Consider the following 24,441-nt stretch of genomic DNA (forward strand, 5'->3'; position numbering starts at 1 on the left):
GAAGTCTTCCAGGATAGGGTTAATGGGACATTTTCCATGACAGGGTTAATGAGAAGTCTTCCAGGAGAGGGTGAATGGGACATTTTCCATGATAGATGTAATAGGAAGTCTTACAGGATAGGGTTAATGGGACATCTTCCATGATAGTGTCAATAGGAAGTCTTCCAGGATAGGGCTACTTTTTTAGACTAGGGTTACGCTCTGATGTATCCAGGATTTGACAGAAGCAAAAACAAGGGAAGACAGACACAGGAGATTTACGAACAGGATTTTATGGACTAAATTCCACATAAAGCTATTCCTTTCTCGGGTACCTCCCGCCGCAGCACGTCTTGTCTTCTTCCCCAAGGTGAAACCTCTTTTGCAGTGAAGTGATAATTAATTCTTCGCGGGAGCCAGGGCTGAGTGCCGCTTTGGTGCTCTGCTTGGGGAAAGGTTGTGTTCTTTAACCCTCGGAAGTACACGGTGCACCGCTCAAGGTGGTTTGATTCATAGCATAAAACTGCTTTCAGGGAGCCAATTAGATTACTCGTGCCTTCTTCTCCATTTATTGGATCCAGCAGAAAGTGACGCTTTTTTTCTCTTACTAGAAAATGACCTTTATATGAGACACCAAAGCATTATAACTAGATATTGTAAAATGCGCTCCTGGCAGCGGTTCAAAGGCGTTCAGTTGATATATTCCATTTACTGGCAGTCACGGCTTGGAAGTCATCAGACCGGAGGGGTATGGGCTGATTTTGCAATAAATTGCAACAGGTAAACAATTACCCTTGGTATTTACAGCGCTTTGAAGTGGAAAGCGTGTGGCAATAAGTTCTACTGTAGGGATAATTCAAAAAGGACGACCGATGTCCTCTGTTGCCCTGGGCCTGAATGAACATGAAAGCGAGTCATGAAGCAGTGGCAAAAAGTAACTCACATGCACGAAAATACATTTTTAAATGAAAAGAATCAAAATCTTATGAGGATCTAAAGACATTTTGCGAAAGTAGTTATTTATTTCAAAGAATGATGAATGCGCTGTGCTTTTATTGCACAGTAAGTTTCACATATTCTATGTAGTGCTGGAACATATTCTATGGAGTCTCTGACTAGAGGTAATTTCTGTGCAGCACTCTTTGAAACTGGATTCTAAACAAAATGATTATAAAAACTGTATGTGATTTATACAGTTGGGAGTGAACAGCATAGAAACAAAAACAATCTACGTGGGTTGATATCATCATTTCTGTAATCAGAAGTAAATGACACACTCTTCCGTTGAACTTCCAATCTGAATAGTAGGGCCTCGATCTACACGAGTACTTAGACATCATTCCAAACCATTCACCATTCCATATAAACCCTGTTCCAGTTAAAATTGGGCCAATGTTTTCCGTAGGATTTCTACACAGTGCAGAGCTCTAGAATCATTAGGCGTGTTTAAAATATTTTACATTATTTATGACGGTGCATTTTGGCTTCTACCCAAATTTCACAAAGATTTCAACATCAAGCGGTTCTTCAGTGGGAGTCACTATTGAACCTCTCCACAAAGACTTCAGGCCTGATCTGGTTCTTTTAAGAAATAGGACATAGCCTGAGTTAAGTAAAGTGTGTACTAATCAAAGATGAAGAAAGTGTATTTATCTCCCTTCCTAATGGTGGAGATCATGATTTTATAGGCTACCAGGATTGGATATCTATGGAGCTCTTTGCCATAATATAAGCGTTTATGTTTCTTGAGTAACTTGGATACCAGACCGGCCTAGCAATAGTGCTAGATGACAATAAAAAATCCTTGGATGGCTGTAACTTTGAACCTGTTGGTCGAGGTCAATAATTTTCAACGGTTCTGAATATAATGAGTCTGAACCCTCAGGCTTCAGGAAAGAATGTCTCTAGACCCATAGGTGGTAACGACACAGTGTTCTGAGAAGAATGGCGACATGTAGTGCCAGGCATTAAGGAATCAGCAGAAGATCAACATAATATTTTGAGACAATATCTTCAAATTGCAAAAGTGGAACAACAACCAATACTGACGGTTCGTTGCAGTACGTTCAGTGTCCAAGGAGGATACATGCATGATTCAAAATGTCATGCACCATCCAATAATGTGAGAGACGCCTTTGTAGTCTTGACTGTCAGAGGACGTGTCTCCAATGTGTATACCAGGTCAGAGCTAGACATAAACCTACAGCTCCTTATAGGAAGCTTTCTCTTTTGTTGCTGGGTAGATTCGACCCTGTCTTTCCACCCTTTCTTGAAGAGTCTACCTGGGTGGAAAGAATTATTCTTTTCTACAGAGAATGAAGCAAGAAGGGAGTGTAATGGGGACATGTTCTGTCATTTGCCTGGCACCACCTTTATTTATACAGAGCGCACTCAAACACACACACAGGAACCCCACACACTTTCCATGACATGAAAATGGGTCCCCTTTAATGGAATACAGGAATCAACTGGTCTAAGCATTAGGGTCAGTATGGTCACTGTTGAGGTTCAGCCACACCACACCTCAAAAATGATAAATCACTGCCATTATCCATCACCCTTGAGATCAAGGCAGTTCTGAGGAGATAACCCGCCCAGAACTACCAAATGGAGGTCCTGTCTTCCCAGCAGTAGACCTGTGTTCTGCATGGAACCACTGTGGTTTGTATCCACCTGGTCCCTTAGATTAGAAGCCACACTGTTGAGTAACAAAAATTATAGAGCCCTTTCAGTGACATAGTAAAAACGGTAGGAAGAGACAGCCGGTAAAAGCACCTTTGACCTTTTATTTTAAATGTCCACAAACTACAGCATGGCCACCAATACTAGTTCACCAGGATTCCAACAGCAACAATAAACTATGAATAATTGCACATTATTTACACAGCTCCAGATAGCAGGCATTAACACCTCAATCCAATGACAGCCAATTAACTGCGTTCAGCAGGGCAAAAAATTGAGCAAGCAACACACACACATATCTCAGCAGCAGCCAATCTCCCAGCCGAGTTATCTTGCCGGCACCAGGGACTCAACTCGCTGAGATATTTTTCTGGCTCTTCTTATCCTTCAGCATAATGATTCACCACAACACAGACTCCACTCTGCCGCCTCTCCTTCTCTCGCTTAATGCCACCAAGCCCCCTCACCCACGATGGGATGAAAACACTCCTTTCCCATCACCACCCCCCGTATGGGCAGCAGATCCCTACCACGATCACAGAAAAATTATAACGACAAATGATTAAAAACAAAATGAAGAAAGCCAAGGGAAGGAGCATAGACTGTGGTTCAGCGCCTGCTGCCTTTAATGACTGTGAGGCACTTATGACAGAATGTTGCGCAAACACTCAAACCACAGCACGCATCTGAAGGCTCACACAATATGAGTCCTCCCAGCTGCATATTTACTTGCTTTGACTAACAGCAGCTAGGTAATTAAAAGCAGAATAAAAAATTACGCTTGACAGGGTGCTAATGTATGGAGGGGAGTGGGCGAAGACTGCTAATTATCGAGACTTGTGGACAGGGAGTGCTAACCCTGTCTCGATGTTGTTGGATGCAGGTGTGCGTGTGTGTGTCTGAAAGGAAGAGGAGGGGCGTTAAAATATGTTTTAGAAAGACTCCGCGCAAGCTTAACTGACAATGTCTCAAAAAAACTAGGAAAACAAGGCTGACTGCTCCGCGGCACCTGCCTACAGATACAAAATATAATATATTTAGGCTCATCCACAAGGTATTTGATTGTGTAGAAATTTCTGAAGGAAAATTAACTTATGTTTCCACTCAATGATTTAACCAAGGCATACACCGTTCCAATGCATAGACATCCAAAATACAAATTCAGCCTTCATTAGTCATTATAAGCAAATATAAAATGATCTGTACAAGTATTATGGTGTTTTCTCAATGTGGAGAGAGTCAGATAAATAAAGATACAGACATTACAGATTCATTGGTGCATATCTGGGCAACAGCATATTGTAAGGTGTTTATGAGATGGAGAGATTGGGCCCCATTCACAAAGGTAAACTCAGACCAAAAGTTTAAGTTTAGACCAAAAGTCTAACTTTACTCTAACTTTACTCCTAGAAAAGTTAGACTTTTGGTCTAAGTTTAGACTTTTGGTTTAAGTTTAGACCGAAAGTCTAAACTTAGACCAAAAAGTCTAACTTTACTTTAAGTAAAGTTAGACTTTTAGATGGAAAGAAATACAATGAAGGGCCAAAGGATGAATGAATAGATAGATGGAAGGAAAATGATCAGGTGAAGGGAGCTGTACTAAGAAGTGTCATGATTGCCCACTTCACTTGCTCTCTTTCATTAGAGGTATGTTCAAGTGGGGGACACTTACATTTTCTGGCTACTTCTTTGCCTCCAATGACAGAGTAAAGCTTGGTGGACAGACTAGCTGAAGTCATACTGCCAACGTATTGTATATCTTTCTGCTAGGCCAGTTGCTGAACAAGCCAAAGGAATGGTTCATTACACACACCTACAAATGGATCCCACTGGAAGTCATAAGCCCTGCTACACCTCGGGTCTAAATCATTCCCATTTTCTGTTCTCTCAAAGTAAATCCAAGATAGAGAGGCACTGGGTTTAACAGAAATGTGCACATAAATCATCTGAAAGAAAAAAATGGGATCTACCATCTGCTTTGTACAGTAATCATGGATGTCGACCAAAAATCACATAACTTCTCATTCTCATTCACTGGGGCCTATTCACAAGGACCTTTTTTGAGTATGTAAAGCAGTATTCTTTTTTGCGGTTTTATATGCTTTTGTGAATTAACCGCAGACCCTTTCAAATGATGATGTTCATGGAATATTCAATCTACAATTAGTACAAATAGAAATGACTGTGCCCTCTTTGCACTTTTACAAACAGGGAGTTGGTCACAAATATGAGACACATAAAATATCACAACTTTATGAACTTTGAAGGAGTTTCTATAGTACTTTGGGAAGCTTAGAAAGAAACGTTGCACACCGCGAGAATTCACTTTCATTATAAACTGTAAATCACAAGTCCTATTCCAGCCCTAGCGGATAATCTCCACCTTTCATTCTTCTGTGGTCGATAAAATGAGCTCCGTACAAGTAGGAAAATAACGCTTGTTTACAGCAAGTATAAAATCTACCTGCTACAAGCGTGTAGCAAGAGTCATTAGGTAATTATCTATTAACACACGAGTGCGTACCTATAGAAAATAATAAAGCATTGGATCACTATGACCTTGCCTGGTTTTAATCATGCGCACCAAACAAGAATCAAAGACAGGGTCGGACTGGTCTATTACACAATCAGGCAGTGCCCGATGGACTGCTCTGACAGGTAGGTGTGTGGGTCATGTTTTATTTGACCATTTTTGGGCCTGTTTTATGGTCTGCTGTGAGCTTTTTGCTGTCGATTTCCCCGATATTACATAATTATTGCCTGCAACAAGCTCAAATCCCTACACTTCTACTGAGTGTCTTTAAAAGTTCAAAATTGCCCCAATTTGTAGACATTGGCCATTTTTGTTAGCTAACGAACTCACGAACGGGGGGATGGGGGGGCTTTTTACTATGGCTCCAGGGCCGATTGTCTGTCCCAGTCTGATCCTGATCAGAAATTAAAAAACAGGAAAGGTGGACCGTTTTTTTAAATTAAAGACGAAGATTGCACATATTTAATGCCCCGCAGTATATTTTAAAAGGCAAATTTAATACTCCTTTGGCTTCGTGCACGGCTTCCCACCCAAGGCAGGAACATTTTTCAGAATACGCCTTGCCCTGGTATTTTATGTTTTTTATTTTCCAAATAAGCTGGCCTTGGGGCAGGGCGGTTTGTCAAATAGATGCCACTTTGCGTGCTGCCTCATAATTCTATTGTGCTATTAAACATGTTAAATTAAAGCCTCATGAATAGAGGCAAGCAGACCTTAAACAGCGGCAGTGTAATTGTGGGAGGGCGGTGGGCAGACAATGCACTACATACACGAGAGGCACAGTGACGCCGACGTTCATAAACATTTCATTAATTTCTAGCCCCGAGCGAGTTACGTGCATGTGCGTGCACTAGAAAATAAGTTTACAGAGATAGTGTGCTTTCAAATAATAAAACAACTTTTATTTTTACATTTTTTAAACAAATTATATTCACTTATAGTTGTAACAACTTAAAATAGTTCAATTTACATTATGTACTATGGAGTTTCGTCTTACATCCCTACCTTCGTTGTTATCTAATGAAAGGCATTGCAGTATCAGTGGTTGCCCATTGTGGTGCTGGACTTAATTCTGCTCTCAGCTTGAGTAACTTACTACTGTATCTCTTTTTGACTGTAGTAACTTTAGAACTGCAGTTTGTGAATAATAATAGGGTTATTTTTCCAACTCCCTAAACTAATCCCTAACCCTCCCAAAACCAACTCCTTGCTCCTTCCCAAACCCCTCTTACTTAGTAGTATGCTCCTTTTTCCACCAACTTCCGTTGATCCCTCTCACATTTTACAACTAAGTATTAAACTTTCGTGTGTGAGGATCTGCCCTCAGAAAAGATGAGCGAGGAGGAGGTGGAGAATTACACACATAGGTTTGGGATTAACATTTTATAATAGTTCAGTAGTACAATTGTAGTACTACTAAACATACTATGAAATGCTATTTGTGAATAGATCGCTATATGTTTTGATTTTCCAAGGTGATCTAGTCTATTTTCAACGCTATTAATTGATCAGCGTGTAAATTCTGTTCATCTATTTTATCTAAGTGCACTGTTACTTTCATATCGTGCATGCAAACAAGAATTGATAATGTTATTTGTAGATGGCTTTTGAATAGAGGCTAGGCAAAAGACTTTCACCACCTTCACCAACAGGCCAATCCAGGATAGCAATGGCAGCAGCAGTTTCAGACAAGCAGATTGGAAAAAATGGTGTGTGAGTGACAGTGCGTGAGACAGTGTTGATTTCATGCCTGTGCATGTGCTTCTAACTCTAGTATACTGGAGTTAATTCTTGACCTATGGAGTGGATACCCAGGCACATAGGTGGGGCTGTCCCCATAGTAAAATGCAGGACAACTAAGGGAAATGGGGGCATCCATCATAAAATGCTCGCTTAGTAATATTAGAGATAATTCCTGATTTAAGGGGGAAACCCGTAGTGATGTTCTGGCCCTGGCATACTTGAAGCAGTTGCTGACATAAAGGGTGAAGCTCTGCCTTTTTAGTAAAGTATGTGAAAATTATTATTTAAAATACAGTATTCGACCCCATGTTTTAGAGACTCCCTTAACTCTCCTAGAAAAAGAAGTTAAGCATACTTGCTTTGCTTTTTCACTAGAGTTCTGGACACATTTTACACAACATCACTTTCTGAGATCTCCAGTCACCAGTGTCAGTTGAAGTGAAAGTAGACACACAAGGCAATGAGTGAGCAGAAAGGGCAGCATGTGTAGTTGGAGCAGGAAAAGAGATATAGACCAGAAAGTAACTGCTTGTTCAATCTTAAAATGGATATTACTGGTTGTTCAGTGGTTAAGCCTGCTGCCCTTGCGTCCAGCTGCAGTCCTTCAAAATTTATATTCAAGCAGGGAACAAGTCACAGGTCCTCATTATGAGTGTGGTGATCCGAGGACCACCACACTTGTGGTGATGGTTGGACCACCACACCTCAGATGGTCTGACCACCACATTACAACCTTAGCAGGAGTTCCCACCCAAAGACCACCGTCCCCGCCAGGAACATGGTTCCCGATGTGGTGACGGTGGCCTGAGTTGTACTCAGCCAGGGTGGCGTTGAACTCAGTGCTGCCTGGCTGATTGCAACTCAGCTTTCCCCCCGGTTATCCATGGTGGGGACCCCACCATGGAAAGTCTGGCAGAAATCCAGTTAGGAAGGTCAAAGGGAGGACCCTGCACTGCCCATGGCATAGCGGTGTCCGGGCCCCCTGCCCAGCACCTTTGGAACACGCAGTGTCTGCTTTGCAGACAGTGCGCATTCTGAGGGTCCTGGACTGCTATGATATTGGCAGGGAGCCGAGACCAATATCGTAGCACTGTTCCCACCTGGGAGCCTGGTAGGAAACATGTACTACAATGTTCCAACCGATCAGCCCAGAGGGAACATTGAAATACTGCCAGGGGGGTGGGGGGTATCACCACCATGGCAGGGGTGTCCGCCTCGCAAGTCTGGTGGTCCAGCAGTGGGACCGCCAAAATCATAATGAGGCCTTTAGTCCTTAAGAGAGAATTTAATCATTCCATAGGTTTCAAGAATACGTTGCCCTTGATTGCTAGAACATTTTTCAAACTTGATTCTTGTGGTTGTTTTTATCCAAATATAATGTTTGTAGCCTACAAACAATAGGAAGTTGCTTTGACTGTAATTAGAGAATGTGAGCAGGAGAAATGCCACTAATGCTTTGAATATTCTTTAGCTGTGATTTTGTCTGGGGCAACTAAAAGACTAGAATTAAAATCCATACCATTTCTCTTTACATATTTATATTCTTTAGGGGAAATAGAAACCTGTTTAAAGCTCTGCATATATTTGTTCATTCTTCTTATCTGCCACTCTTTATCAAGACAAGCCTGTCTTTCATACCTGTATATTTTAGGAATTATGTAAGTGTTTTCTTACTTTGAAAATGTAATCAGCAGAATTGGTTTGGCTTTGGCACCTGATAAAAAAGTGTGTGGTTGTGAAGAAACTTCTGTTCTGCAGATTTAAAATAACTCTAAGATAAAACATATGTCAACGATAAAACCAAATGGTATACTAGGCTGTCCATTCTGGCCCCATTCACATGTTGCTATTAAAGTCTGTTTTTGTCATGAAATTTCAAAAATCCCCATCACACAAAAGGACTATGTTTGTTTTCATCAATTTGTGTTAAGTGAAGTGACAAAATACACAGTTTGTAAAAGGTGGTGTTTTTGTTGCCAGTAAGGTTAGCTGGAACTTCTTTGCTATGGCATTTCTACTTGTCTACTTCTTTTGCTAGTAGAGTTTGCAAAATAAACTGGCTGCCAACTATTCTGCCCTCCCCTCTTCCTGTTGCTTCCCCCGTGTCTGTCCACAGTATTCGTTTTCCATTTGTAGCATTGTACATGGAGTTCAAGTGCCAACAATGCACAGACATATGAAAAGTTTATTTTGCAGTCTGTGCAAAGTTCAATGAAAATCTATTCAAAGTTTGCAAAGAGAAAGAAAGAAAGATTTGTCTCCTTGCTATGTCTCACCTGAGATGGTGTCACCTGAAGTGGCGTAGCATTTTGACACATTCTTAGGTCTCATGGTGAATCTGGAAATTCGCCAAAATCCATGGGTGAATGCATGGGAACCCCCATGCTACACCCATGAAACGCCTCCCTACCACAGAGTGTCACAAGTCAGCGATTTGCACGGCCTCGTGTTATTCTAGACTTCTCAAACCATGCAGGGCCACTTAAGGTGGCCCCTAGCGGCTTGATAAATCTCACTTAGGTGTTGTGTCTCTCTTGTACCGCCCTGCGTGGAGCATGGAAGACGCAAAATCTTAATAAATCTGGCCCTAAAAATATAACATAAAACATTGTTCTTTTGAGCAACGCAATTGTACACAGAAAGCCTCCATATTTCCGTATATTGAATCTCAGACAAAGGTGAAATGGCTGAGAAAAAGACAGCATACATTTTCAATTTTGACTAGGTTCAATTGCAGTAAAAATTATCTTTAGATGTGGGGAAAAGTATGTGCAAGGCTCAGGAAAAAACTGGCAAATGTGAAGCGAAACGGAAAAAGTATAAAAATTGAGAACTTTGCCAATGAAAAAAAAAATAGAATTCTACATTGCTCCGTGCCGGGGTTGTGAATTGCTAAGGAAGAGATTGACTGGGACTGCTGCAAGGACACCACCTAGTGGCTAACATAAAAAAAACACACTGGTGCACGCGCATTCATAATATAGGTACAGAACGGATAACATCCACAGGCACGCTCCTAGCAACGTGCCCCATCCACTTGATAATCCCCTCGTGTTCATCTAGCCCCGTCGCAAAGTGCTGTAATTTAAGGAATATTTGCATCCTAAAACTCTCATTCTTCTACAAAACCCGCAGATTAAAAAAAAAACTAGTTTATCATGTTTGCTTTCTCAGTAAAATTCTTGACTATGTTTATCTTCTCCATAAGAACTGCAACACGGTGCTCCTGGGGACTACAAAGTAAGAATACTATGTATATGCAAGTGGGCTTTTTGAAAAGTAAATATTTGTTTTTGTTCACTAGTCAACAAACAAAAGAAAACATTAGTCACGCTACTGACATCACATACATAGCAGCTTTTTCTTTTTCCTTTTTCGGGAGCTTAGCATAAACTGAAATTAACTATTAAAAATAAAACATTGGTCACGTTACTGACACTTCACATACATAGCAGCTTATTATTTTTCTGCAGTTTATCGTAAACTGAAATTAACTATTACATATAAAATGTTGTGCAAGCACAATTGCATTATGTTTCACGCTATCAAGGCCCACAATCTCACTGGAACGATTTCTGCTCCCATAATCCATAGCACACACTGTCCGTCGGTGAACACCGACGAGACGCATCGATTACTGCAGCTTTAAGAGTTGTTACTTTACATCAGCAGTACTGTTGCACGATTAACTTCCAGCCTCGGCTCCTCTTCATCATTACCCTGGTAAGTTGAGTCAACGTCACATCCCACCCAGTGAGACCACGCACTTCTTCCTTCTGGTCTGCAGCCTTGGCAAGGCGACACTTTCAGGCTCTGCCCACCCACATAAGGTTCTACTTAGAGATGAGAGGGACAGTTGGGGATTTCCACGCTGTGGCCAATCTCCTTTTAACTAATGTTAATGTAAGGTCAGCACATTTTCTGTCGATTTTGTCAGTTGGCAGGCACTTCTCAGGACCGGTGTCAATTCTGTAACCAGACCACTGTTCTATGGACTGAATGACCCCACGCAAAAAGTGTACATTACATTCACTGCCAGAACAACTGCATCGGATCAGCTCTGCTTATGGAACATACTGGTCACGTGTTTGGGATCCCTTGACATATTTTTTTAAGTCTGCTGGGCATTTGGTAGGTGCTGTGCAGAATGTTGAACTGTATTAGTTTAAACCTGTCCCTGTCCAACAAGTGCACGCAAAAGTCTTTCTCCGCACCTCCCGCTAAAGCCTGCAGAGATCGCCCCAGCATTGTCCCCAAAGCAATATTTAGTTGAATGACCACTTTCCTGCCCTGACTCCAGTATTGTCACCTGCATCGCATGTACCTGTGGGGTGTCTCAGAGCAATTTTGCGGAGATTCAACTTGCCCATGGTTCTAAGCTCTAGTGTCCTGACCACCCCTATCAGTGGCAGAGCTAGGGTTTCAGGAGTCCTAATGCATAGACTCCCTTAACCCAGTGGAGTGAGTTGGAGTGCACAGTGACCCGCACAGGCCTGGGCTGTTGTGCCATTGCGTCTGCCGCACCATTGATAGCAGGGCCCCTGGCTTCCATGACGTTATCCAAGACTGTAGGACCCTGAACTTGCTCTATATCCTTCATCATATTCACTAAGTTCTCCATTCAGAGTTTCTCTGTTCTAATCCTGACCATTGACAGAAACTCTTCCACTGCAAGACCTTCATGCACATCAATTCAGTTAAGACTGTGGCTTCTTTCCAACCCAGGGTAAAACTGTGGAGTGGGAGAAGGACATATGTCACTCAACACAAACTGCTGTTTAGATCCATGGCTTTAAACATCCATCACAGTCAATGCTACCTACAAACCCAGAAATTCTCTTATGTAACCCCATCGCCACCCCTCCATTATATTTCTCCACTTTCAAGAGGTGTCACTCACCTTCCAGGCAGGCACTATGCATATTTTTCAGTCAACATTCATGAACATTCACTGGAATATAGTTCAGGAGCAAGTATGCTGGTCGTTATCTTTTTTCCCTTATAATTTAAAAAAAGGTGGATGAAAACTCACCAAACTAAGCAAAGGCACAAGACAAGCGAGTCTGAAGTAAATTGGTGCATTCTCGTTCAGTGTTTTTTGAGTGGCTTGCAATGAAGGTAATCCTTGGTGATTCCCTTATTATTTGTAAAAGTGACTTGGTTTGGGATCGCCCTTATATCTTTTACCTCCTTTGACACATCTGCACCATATTTGGCACGCTGAGGCCCAGATTTACAAGATTCTAGAGCTCCCCCTCCCCAGCCACCAAACACCATCATGGGTGTGCTGTATTTACAATTCGGCGCACCATGGCGCAGGTTAGGTCAATAGCATAAACATTTTTTACACTTTTGAGCGCTTTGCTGCACGAGCGTAAAAAATGTTGACGCTAGTGCAACAAAGTGGAAAGAGGCCTATTGATTTCAATGGGTGCGTCCTTCAACACCTGCTTCGAGCAGGCATTAAAAATGACGCCAAAAATGGCGCAATGAAATCTTTCTGATTTAATTGCATCATTTTTGCTGGCCTCCTTACGCCGGGCCGTCTTCCCCCTTGCATACATCATACCTGTTGCAGACATACTGGGTTGCAAGGGACACAAAGTGGCGCAATGTACGTATTGTGCCACTTTGTAAATATGGCATGGTGATGTTTGCTTCGTTGAGCCACATTAGCGTAAAAAACTAATTACGTTAATGTGGCACAAGGAGGCGCTAAGGCTTTGTAAATCTGGTCCTGAATGTTTCATGCAGTTTCACAAGGAGTGGTTTAATTTGGTCAAAGGGAAGTAAAGTTATTAAAGAGGGAAAATGGGTTTACTTCCTTGAATTTTGGCATCAGTAGCACATTTTCATATTTTAGAGCAACACAAGCCTGTGCCAGGTTTACAAACTTAACGAAGCATAACATACAAAGTGTTTTGGTCAACAGGAGCATGTCTAACTTAGAAATATGAAATACAAACCATACGTTTTGACATCTAATGCTCAAATATGTTTACAATTATTGCCTTCAAGGCAGAGTCATATGCTTTTTTGTAGGCATGAAACTTAAGTTACAATGGCAAAATTAATAAAATTGGTGGCATTTCTCAAAATTTTGTATGACATAATTTTCACTTGCTGCTGATAGGTTTGTGAAGGACATGTTTGAAGAAGAGACATGTTGTATTTTAACCAGTTTCCTGCAGTATCTGACATTACTCCCTTTTACCCAAAGTTTGTCTTCACAAAAAAAAATCACAAAAGACTCCAGCTTACCACATTGGACACTAAAAGTGCAATTTCTTGAAGTTTATTAAAAAGTGCACAATTTTGAACATCCCTAGCCTTTAGGTTTTAAACGTGTATAAATCTATTGAAGGAGTTTACTCCAAATTTTTAAAACCACACACAAGAACTAATTGTCTTTGTGCATGTCAAAAAATGCGTTGTAGATCCATATTATTTTTGCTCAATGGTATGGAAAATAGAAGGTTTAACACATGTATATTGAATACTAACTTCCAAAAATGCCTATCCCAGACAAATTATGATATACTTGATGGACCTGAATGAAACTTTCAGAGAGGAACAAATAGAGAAATATGTTTTCTTATGAGGAATTTCATGGAGATTCTTAAAAAAGCACTGAAGTTGTAGTATATATAAGAACGTTCTTTCTGTGGGAGTGCAATCTAATGATAAATACATAGGTGCTATGGTTGGCCTGCCTCTTGGGGGTTGTATGATGAAATATTGACCACAAAAAGATCATGGTACAAAAATATGTATGTTAAAGTAATGAAACATGTACATATATATAATGTATAGAGAAAAAAATCAAACAACAACATTTCTTGCACCAAAATATCGACATTGAATGGTAAGCATATTTATTTAAGCCGCAATTAATTAGTATTTAAAAAAATAAGTTACACTGAATACAAAGGTAATATATTACAAAAATACATACCATAAAAATAGCAAACAAATAATGTATTAACTTTAAAAAAAAAGTAATTCTTAAAAAATGCACGTAACTTTAAACTATATTTACTAATTATTGTAAACAAATCTAATATCAAATACTAACTGAAAAACATGTGTATTATACAAATTAATGTAATTTGTAAATATAAAAATAAAGGATTTATGTTGACTAATAAACCATCATATAAACAATTATAATATTTTCTAAAAACCCTTTTCACATAGATTATATTTAAGGTATCAGAAATTTTCTTTACAATTATGTGACAAAAATTAGTATTTGTAAATATTAAGTCACATAAAAAATAAGAAACAAGTTTAAAAAAACACAAGAAAACCATACATAAATTAAATGAAGTCATGTAAAAATGTATATTTTAAATGAAACTTTCTCAAAATACCGTATAAAAATTCAGACTAAAGTAAAATATAGTTCTCATACTACAATCATTAATAAATAAAAACATTTGAAATACACTAAGTACAATTCTGCAACATAGGGGAAAATTCATACATGGGGTGTCAGAATTACTAGTCTAACTACAATCTAACAAACATTGAGGAAAATGCAGACATTGGTGTGGTCAGATTTAATATTCTAACTTCAGCCTTGCAAATATTGGTCCAAGTGTACAAATTAGGTGAGGTCATATATGCTATTCTAACTCCGGTCTAATAAACACTAGGAAGAATGCATATATTGGTGTAGGTGGTGCAAGTTTACTTCTCTAATTCCAGTTTAACAAACTCTGAGTGGCAGATTGACTATTCCAACTCCAGTCCAACAAAATATTTTGGAAAATGCGTACATTGGAGAGTTTGATTTACTATTCTAGCTCATGTCTAACAAACATTGGTACGCAGGAGGGATAGGGAGGAGCAAATTTGATATTTTGACTGCTGTACAGTAGACACTGGAAAAAGTGCATACATGGGGGGTCCAATTTGCTATTCTACCTCTAAACTAAAATATTTTAGGGAATGTGCATATATTTGGTGTGTGAGGTGAGTCTGATTGTCTATTCCTACTATATTAAACCTGCCCAACAAACGTAGGAGGAAGTGCACACATTGTGAGGGGTGGAGAAATGATTTACCTTTCTAACTCCAGTCTAAGAAACCTTAAGGAAAGTGCATGCTTTGTAGAATGTAAGATTTACTATTCTAGCTTCAATCTAAGAAACATTAGACATAGTGTATGCTTTGGAGTGGTGTCTATCAAATTTATTATTTGAATGCCCACAAGTGATTAGGAAAGTGTATTTTGTGAGGAGATCTAAATCGCATACCAACTATCAACCATTCAGGAAAAAACAAATATTTAGGTGTCAGATCTTTTACACCAAAACATTGTAAGCATCCACTAAAAAACAATCAGAAGTTAAGTTAAAAAAAATTCAAAACCTAAAAATAATGAAACTATCTTAAAAGTGGACACATAACTTAAAATAATTAAAAAATAAACATTAAACACAATTGCTCAATGAAAACTATTTACACTTTAAAATAAAACAAATCCAAAAACTGACACATCAAAAAAGCACATGAAGAAATCTACATTTTCTTTTTACATTTTGCATATTTAAAATGTTCATAAATAATTTTTACAAACAAAATAATCACTCATTCCCTCATAACCTATTGACTCATTAAAAAATAGTAATATATATTTTAGAAGTATGTAAAGAAAATATTTAAAATATCAGGAAAACAAGTAATTTCCAATATAAAAATGTTATATACTATATATGTGTGTGTATGTGTGTGTATATATATACAGTGTACATATTAATCAATTAATATTAATTATTAAATAATTTAAAAAGCATTACCCACACAATTATCCACAAAAAAGAACCACAAACTGAAAAAGAAGATTAAACTTAAAATAATAATGTTATGGAATAATAAAATATATTATTCAACATTAGTTGTTTTATAATTACGAAGACCACTCTCCTAATCCTTCAATAAACCTAAACCCCCAAAAATACATTAGTACAAAAACATAAAAAAACATTGAACTATTTTATAAGAGTATATATAATACAACAAAAACCTATTACAATACAACGAAACCCATAATATAAAACAATTGTAAACAATATTTTATACTTCATTATTATAGGTAAACCAAAAAAAGTATATATTTTTTTAATGTTTTGGACCATGATATTTTTGCTGTCACAATATTGTGACCACAATATTCTAGTAAGACATATTTTTGAATTGATATGTAGGTGGAATTCCTTTATCAATGGATGTCTATTTTAGGGACTATCATAACATGCTTTTAGGTATTATAGTGCAGTATGGCAAGGTTTTCCTATATAATGGCAACTCCACAGTACAGCACTCAGCATAAATGTGCCTTGAGAAGTATTTTTTAAAATAGGTCCTGCAGTACTTACAGTCTGGTCTTTTAAGGAGCCCTGGCCTGCAAATCTGGCTCATTTCTAAGTAGCCCATTTCTCTCAAATTGAGAAGAATCAGTTGAGGATTGCTCTGCTAGAGAACTTTGAAATTTTAAACAATGATCATGAGAGGTTTCTAGAGTCTGCTTTAGGACCTTGTGTGGCAGAGGTCATTGCCACCTAGGCACTCTGCTCAACAGTGGATCTACTGGCCTAGTGAACGCCAATCTTCTACAAAGGGTCTCTGTGAAACCTCCTGACTGTGGGAAGCATTCCCCATTCCCAGGACTGGACTGGCCATTCCACCACCCTGACCTTTTATAGGTGGCCAGCAGGGAAAGGGACTGCTTTCAGTGCAAGGTGAACTGCTATGACTCAACCAGGAGTCCCCTAGCCACGACCTTCTGCAGAGATGGGCTAGAAAGAACATTATTCAGTGGCTGATTTTTTTTCCTGTCCGGCTAGCTGCACTCATCTACTTACAGCCCCGCATAGTCTCTTCTTCACTCCAACAAGCACTTACAAACAGATGCTTCATATTAATTACTTCTCCACGAATATAAAACAAGATGCCTCTGGTTGGAACAGTAGGAACAGATGCACGATTTCTGTAGACATTCCTGCTAACCACACTCAGTGTGCAACAGCCGACCTATGCTTATTTACAAACAAAAAAGCAATCCGTTTCCATACCAGACTCTTCTGTTTAATGGTCATTCTATATTTATGCTTTCATTGTGTACCTTATATACATCACAGTAATTTGTTTTAAACATGTAAATACACATTTGCCACACTTACACAAGAGAGCTCTGGCTCTCCTGATGCTCTGAAGCATAGAGATTAATTGGTTCATGATATATGTCATTAGCAACTCAAAGTAAAATAAACAAGAATGTCATAATATGAACTCTCTTGCAGTATTCACAGTGACATCACTATAGCATGATTCGGCATGTATGTGTGCACTTGTGTGCATCTATGTGTTTCCTGATGATCCCACAGTGAATTTTCCAAAAAGAAGAAAACCGTTAAGGACACTCAGAAAAAAATAGAAAAATATAATACTTGGCCAAGAACACTGTTCAAGAACATATGGCAGAATCAAAAAAAGTGAGAGGAATGGAGAGTGAGGCGGCAAGAGTATTAACAATGCGTACGAGGGCACACATAGGGTATATTCACTAGTGTAGTAGTAGTGGTACTACATATGGCCAATGTCAGTAATACCAAGGTAATCACATGAATAGAAGTCCTAATGTATCGGAAGTGGTAGTAATATTGGAAAATAGTTAGGGCAGGTACTACTATGTAGGCAGCAGAGAAGATACAGGGCTCAAGGCATGAGTGAAGGTGCCAGGAAATAGGAAATGAGAGATGATATGGTACAGGGAGGAGTGCTGTTAGGAAGTAGACACAAGTATATTTTATAAGTGATAGGTAAGGTAAGAGATGTTAAGGCATTGGTAGCCATGGTTTCCTTGGATACAAGTGTGGCTAAATCACAGGTGAAAGTAAGAAAATATAGCCAGGTCAGAAGTGGGGAGGTACAGGAAAAAGGATGAATAGAAAATATGGGAATAGAGTAATGGTAAAGGGTGGATTCCACAATAAACAAGACAAAAAGGCGGTAATCGAAGCAAGGAAACATTGAGCACAAGACCGATACCCTTCTGGTACCCTTTGTCTCTGCCTATGAAAGAGAGCACTTCTGACTGTCTTTGCTTCTCTGGGGTGTTACTCTCTAGGGATTTCCATATGTGGCAGTTACTGCAGACTACACTGTGGAAGAGGTGTGAATCAACACTCTTGTTGTGTATCGCTGTGGTCCAGAGGCATTAGCATGGATAACTGGATTCAAATCCAAAGTGTTATTGCTAGAATATTGCAACACCTTTTTACAAAAGTTGTTATCTATCTATAATTCTAAGGCCCATATTTATACTTTTTTAGCGCCGCATTTGTGTCATTTTCTGACGCAAAAGCAGTGCAAACTGTCAAAATATAATTGAATTTTGTACATTTGCGCCGCTTTTGCGTCAAAAAACGACACAAATGCGGCGCTAAAAAAGTATAAATAAGGGCTTAAATGTGTTACCTTGGTTAAACTCACCTACTTTTTTCACCAAACCCACTCCCTAAGGGGGAAACCAGAGATCTCCATGATCCCAATAAAAAAAAAACAACTGCAGGGAATTTCTTTACTTCAAAGCCATTCACGAGGATGGTTTTGACATCCTAGGAATTATATTCATCTGGAAAAATTGGGGACATGGGATTCTGCAGAAATTTTCTCCAGAACTGGTTTCCTTAAGCAGGTTTTCCTTCAAAATCACAAGCAAACCTACATCAGCTATTTATGTTTAAAAAGCTTGTGCTACTCATGCTGTTTTCTATGTTTGGGAAGCCTGCACTGATGCTCTTTCTGCTAATGCCATTGTGAGTAGAGTAGTGTTTACCTCCTGCTGCCCATGCTGTTCCCGTTTTATATTATCGGGAAGCTTGCACTGATGCTGAGCCTGCTGAGACTGTTCTGAATGTTTGGGAAGCCTGCGCTGCTGCTGCCCAGGCTGAGTTTGTGCTGCATATTTTGGAAGATTGCACTGATGCTGCTTCTACACTACCTGTTGTGTATGATGCTGAACCTGCTGAATCTGTTCTGTATGCTTGAGAAGCTTGTGCTGGTACTGCCCAGGCTGCACCTTTCTGCATATTTGGTAAGATTTCACCAATGCTGCCTCTACATTAGCTACTGTATTTGCCTCGGAAGTTGCCATGTATGGTGCTCCGGCTGTACCCATTGCATATGTTTAGGAGCTTGCACTGATGAGGCTCCTGCGGTACCTATTAAGTATATTTGAGGAAGCTTGCACTACTGCTGTCCTTGCTGCATCTGTTGGGTTTATTTGGGATGGTTTTATTTCTGCTGCCCACGCTCTCCCTGTTCTTCACTCTGATGGATCTTGCATAGGTGCAGCACCTACTGTGTCAGTTCTATGGGGGATAGCAGGTTGTGCTCCTGCAACTCATGTGTGTGAGAAAGAGAGAGAGGGAGAGGTGGAGAGAGAGAACTTGGCTAAGGCTGATTATGCTGATGGGTTCTGCATTTAGGGAGCCTGCAGTACCGCTGTCAGTCTAGATTCTTTTCTGAGCTTAAGTGTGGGATTCCCACACAACAACCACAAGCACTTTCCATGAGCGCTCCAGTGACCCAGTGCCTAGAGGCAGCTCTCTGCAGTCAGAGCTTTGTACATTAACTACCACATGCAGAAATGCACAATATCATTTCTACATGGCCCAACTGCTGTGAACCATTCAGCACCAATACAAACTACAGTGCTTTAAACATAGGACGTATTCATGACCTGTATGGAATTTGGAAGTGGTTAATATGAGGCCCACCACCTTTCAAAATAATGATCCCTCTCTTTGTCATCTAGTCATTGGGCTCACCATGGGCCCACCTTTCTTCAATGCTCTGTTTGTAGAAGAGGCAGGAAAGAACAGTAGGGTGGCTTCCAGTACTCTCTACTCTCTACCTAATGTGAGGCAATACTGTTTTCTCAGTACTCTACCCTAGGGACAGTAGAATGACTACCAAAGTTCTGTCCTGGCTGAGGGAGTGAATTCCTTCCATGGCCCTCCAATTGGTAAGAGAGAGAGGACACCTTCAATGACACTTTACAGCACCTTGAAGTAGCAGATAGCGTCTGCCCCTTCCTACTGGGTGTTATGGAAGAAGGTGACTTCCATAGCTCTCTCTTCAGCAGGGGACAATTGATAGACACTGCAGTAAACAGAGGCTCTCTGGTGAAGTGAGACCTACCATCCATGTTGAATGGCCTATATTTAAGGCTTCTATCAGCAGTCTGCTGATGGTGGTGCACGAGGCAGGTGCAAAGTATGGCCCTTCTGTAACTTCGGCCCTGGGAGGTGTCTTCTACTACTCTGTACTGGGAGAAGAAGAAAATAGGATCCAGTACTCCACCACAAGATGTGAGAGAGAAGTTGTCTTCAACTACATTATTCTTGTGTAGGAGAAATTGATCACTTATACTTCTCTACTGGACACAGGCGAGAAGAGTGGGTCCATTCACCTAGGTGGGAACAGTAGGATGACTTTACACATGCAGAAGCCATCAAACTACAATCCGGGGACTACTCTGTCTTGTGTTTGATGGCTTCCGCATGTGTCCTTTCACCATGGAAATAATGGAAACTTCTTCTACTTTCTCTATGGTCAGCTTTTCACTATTCTCTCCTGAGTAAAGGAGAGAAGGAAGGTTCCAAGTACTCTCTCCTTTCCAAAGACGGATGATGGACCCTTCTCATCCACGTCAGCAGGCTAAAGGCCCACAGGCAGGCATCCTGAGGTGACTTGCGGTGGCATGGAGCCCATAACATGAATCCCCAGTTTGCCTGCTTGCACCAGAAAAGGCCTTGGTACAGCGAATGACCTTAAGTCAATACTTTGCAATCACTGCTATACAAAATACCACCTCCTGGGCAGGAGCTAAGGAGAGCTCTAAGAGTAGAGACCCCAGTTACTCACCCTGGTGTGGCACTTGAACCCAAAGTAGACGACTATGATGGTCGGTAGGAGCACGATACTGAAGACCACCACCATGAAGATGAAGTTCAGCAAGAAGACCAGGAAGTTCATGGCAGACACGAGCAGCGTCCAGGCCCAGCACCCCAGGGTGCTGCGCGGCTCCATGGGCAGCAGCTGGTCCTCCATGTTGTATGGCGGTAGGCCGGGGATCATTCGTGAGGTGTCGGACATATTATCCACATCATAGTCCTCAATCTCTTGGTCTGACATCTTCAAGGCGCTGGCGGCTCTCTGGCTGAATGTCCTTTAGTGCAAAGTTTCTGAATTATGGCACCTTCCCTCTGTAATTAGCTGTTCTCTTAATTTTCCTTATCCAGGTTGGTGCTAAGACTTTCTAAAATCTTCTAACTTTCAATGCTCAAAATTTGGGAGCGCAAACCCCACGGATTTTTGCAGTCAATTGATATAATTAAAAGTAAGTTATTTCAGACCAAGGTCCTTAAACAGCACATAACCAGTACAGAGAGTTTAGGACAGACTAAAATTAATTTCACTCTGATGACAATGCTAACCTTTCACCATCCGGGAGTCAAGCAAGGATTTTCTAATCCACGAAACTTTGCAGCCAATGTTTATCAGCACGTCTAACTGTCTGCTATTCTGTAAAGAGCTCGGAGGCCTATGAGCCCGAAAATGAATCCACTCCCCTCCCCTGTCTCTTCCACTTTACTAAGACGTGATGAAAGCGCTTGCGTTGCGCCGCAATGCGAACTGAAGACCTGCTAGGCACACCCTAGCTTTGAAAGTGGTGATTGGTACTCTAAGACAGGCGCCCGTCCAGTGTCTCCCTGAGGGATAGGTGATTAGTCCTTGAATGGAAGCTGGCACGAAAGGCTCACAGATAGAGGCAGCCAGAGAGCCACAGAGACATCCAGAAAGGTAGAGAAACGGACAGGGATCCACAAAGACTGCTAGGGGCCAAGTTATATTCGGGTTAAGTTCCGGTGACGACGAGACTCCCTTCCATTCATCTCCGGGGCTGAAGGGCTCAGCACTTTTCTTCTCTGTACGGGTGCTGGCCTCACCAGAGTGTGAAGTCACACCCTCCTTTAAAAGAGATCTCCTCGCCCCTGCTTTCACGCAGCCCCAAAGAACAGGGGGTGCACGCAGGGGTCCTGTGTCTCGGTCGCCAGATTCTCTTCAAAATTCCAGGTTTAGGGGGCTGCAGGAGCCGTGCGGTACAGGCTGGAAGGAGAGCTGCGCAAGAGAGCTGAGCTGTACCACAAAGGAGGGGACCTGGGTCGGGCGCAGCTGAGGCAGGAACATGCGCCCTGATCTGCGCTAGAGAGAGGGAGCTTTGTTAAGGAGGGACGATTTTTCAAGAGAGCATTAACAGGAGGTGAGGCAAGTGAGCTGTTATTGTGAGGGGTGGGGGGCTGAATTAGGAAGGTGAGATCCGCCAGTGAGTTGTGTGAGAGAAATGAGTTGTGCTACAAACAAAGCTGTGTGAAGTGCTCTATCATTTACGGAGCTGCCCAAATAGACAGGTAGGGGAAAGAGCGAGGATGTGTACGTGAGGAGAGTTATGACTGAGAAACCGCCAGGATAGGAGTTGTATAAGTACTCGGAGCTGTACCCAGAGAGAGAAGCTGTGAGGAGCGGAGCTGTGCTAAAGAAAAACAAGCTACCAGAAATTGAGCTCATCAAATGAGAGGTGCCGTTCAGGACCTGCGCCGTGCAAGAGAGCAGAGGTGTATGAAAGAAAGAAGCTGTGTGGAAAGGAGCTGTTCAAGTAAGCCGAGCTGATCAAGACACACAAAGCGTGCCAGGAACTACGTTCTGTGCTAATTAAAGCTATTTCAGGGGGTTAAGTTGTTTCGGAGGCAGAGTTTGCCAAGGTCAGAGCCTTTCACGGCAGCAGAGCTGTGGCAGGGAGCGGAGCTGTGACAGAGAAGCTTCCACGATCGGACTTGGTTTAGTACGCGGAGCTGTCCCAGCATCCGAACAATCCCAATAAGCGAAGCTGTGCTTGAGAGAGAAGCTGCCAGTATCAGAGCTGTCCAGGAATGAGGAGTAGTGATAACGCTGCAAATATAATATCTGTTCAAGTAAAAGGAGCTGTGTCAGAGATAGAAGCTGCCAGCGTAAGATCTGTCCAAGTATGCGGAGCTGTGCCAAAGAGAAAGGAGTTACCAGTGTATCATCTGTCCGAGTAAACGGAACTGTGCCAAAGGGAGAGAAGCTGCAGGTGCAAGATCCGTCAGAGAAAGCAGAGCTGTGCTAGAGAAAGAAGCTGCCCATGTCAGTTCCCTCCGAGTACGCGGAGCTGTGCCAGAGAGAGAAGATGAAGGTGTAGCATCTGTCCGAGAAAGCAGAGCTGAGCCAGGGAGAGGAGCTTCTAGGAGTAAAACAGTCCCGAGAAAGACGTCACCAGGAGCGGAGCTGTCCAGAGTCCTTGGTGCTGAACGCTGCCCTCGGCGGTCCGGGCCCTCGCTCTGCTGGGTCTGAGATGCTCCGCTCCCAGCTTCAAAGCTTTCTCTGCGCGCGAGACCCAATGAGCGGCCGCGGCTAGTGCGCGCGCGGGTGCTGCCTCTCTTTCATCCCTCAGTGAGCGGGGCTGCACCTGTGCACGCTGTGTTACCTCCTCCCACAGGTTCTATCACATGCCCCGGCAGTGGTGAGTTGGATGGATTCCCCGATAGAGGTGTGACATCAGGCAGATGTTAAAGGTTGGTGCTTAATACATGATCTCTGATTTTTCGGCAACTCAGCACGACCTGCAAAGTATCTAACTTCGGCGGTGCTCTTACAATACAACCCCACTCTTGACGAACCATGTTGCTGTCTGTACCCCTTCCCCAGCTTTAAAGCAACTCTTCATATGTTATGCCATCTTAGTGCAGCATTTGTCATGGTAGCCGCGAGTGAACACGTATAAGTCCTCGTCAGTCGCTCCTCTGCTATAGCCACAGATTCTTTGGAATTTGCTCTGCTCCTCCAGTCTGTTCCTCTCCTCACTTACCTCTCCTCCTGTATCCACTTCAACTCAGACTCCACCATATCTCTTCAAACTGTTTAAGATGCAGCACTTGAAGCATTCTAGCTTCCAACTAGGACCGATCTCTAAAGGATCTTTATTCGTCTGCAGATGTGGGTCCAGCACCAGGCTGTATTTTTCAGATGAGACTACTAGACCTGGACCTTGTATGAAGATTTCATCAGAGAACTAGGCACGATGATTCAGAAGTGACTTGCAGAGGCAAACTTGCTAGTGCCGCAGTTAGATATGGGTGTAATAAGCCAAATGCGTCCTCCAGAGAAGAGCACGCTATTCCAGTTGTGGCTTCCAGATCAAGATAGTCCAGCAGCAGATTCCAGAAACAAATACAGTACTTTCAACCGGGTCTCGTAAACAAAACACACTACTCCCGGAATGAGCTATAGAGCGGAGCAATAATATTCCCGCTGTGGAATCCAGAAAAGAATGCAAAGCTCCAGAGGTGGCCTTCTGAAACAAACGCCGTGTTCAGGGAGTGTCATTGAGAACACTCAACTCCAGATGTGGC

General features: G+C 41.5%; 1 protein-coding gene across 1 annotated transcript in view; it reads right to left on the minus strand.

Moving 5' to 3' along the window:
- TMEM88B (transmembrane protein 88B) overlaps window positions 1-23,431 on the minus strand; it is a 366,936-nt gene extending 343,505 nt beyond the window's left edge. The window contains exon 1 of the mRNA XM_069241055.1: window positions 20,876-23,431. Coding sequence (XP_069097156.1) covers window positions 20,876-21,145 — 270 coding nt within the window. The 5' untranslated portion in view covers window positions 21,146-23,431. The remainder of the gene's footprint in view (window positions 1-20,875) is intronic.
- Between the last annotated feature and the right edge of the window lie 1,010 nt (window positions 23,432-24,441).

The sequence above is a fragment of the Pleurodeles waltl genome, chromosome 6 (genome assembly GCF_031143425.1).
Source record: "Pleurodeles waltl isolate 20211129_DDA chromosome 6, aPleWal1.hap1.20221129, whole genome shotgun sequence".
NCBI lineage: Eukaryota > Metazoa > Chordata > Amphibia > Caudata > Salamandridae > Pleurodeles > Pleurodeles waltl.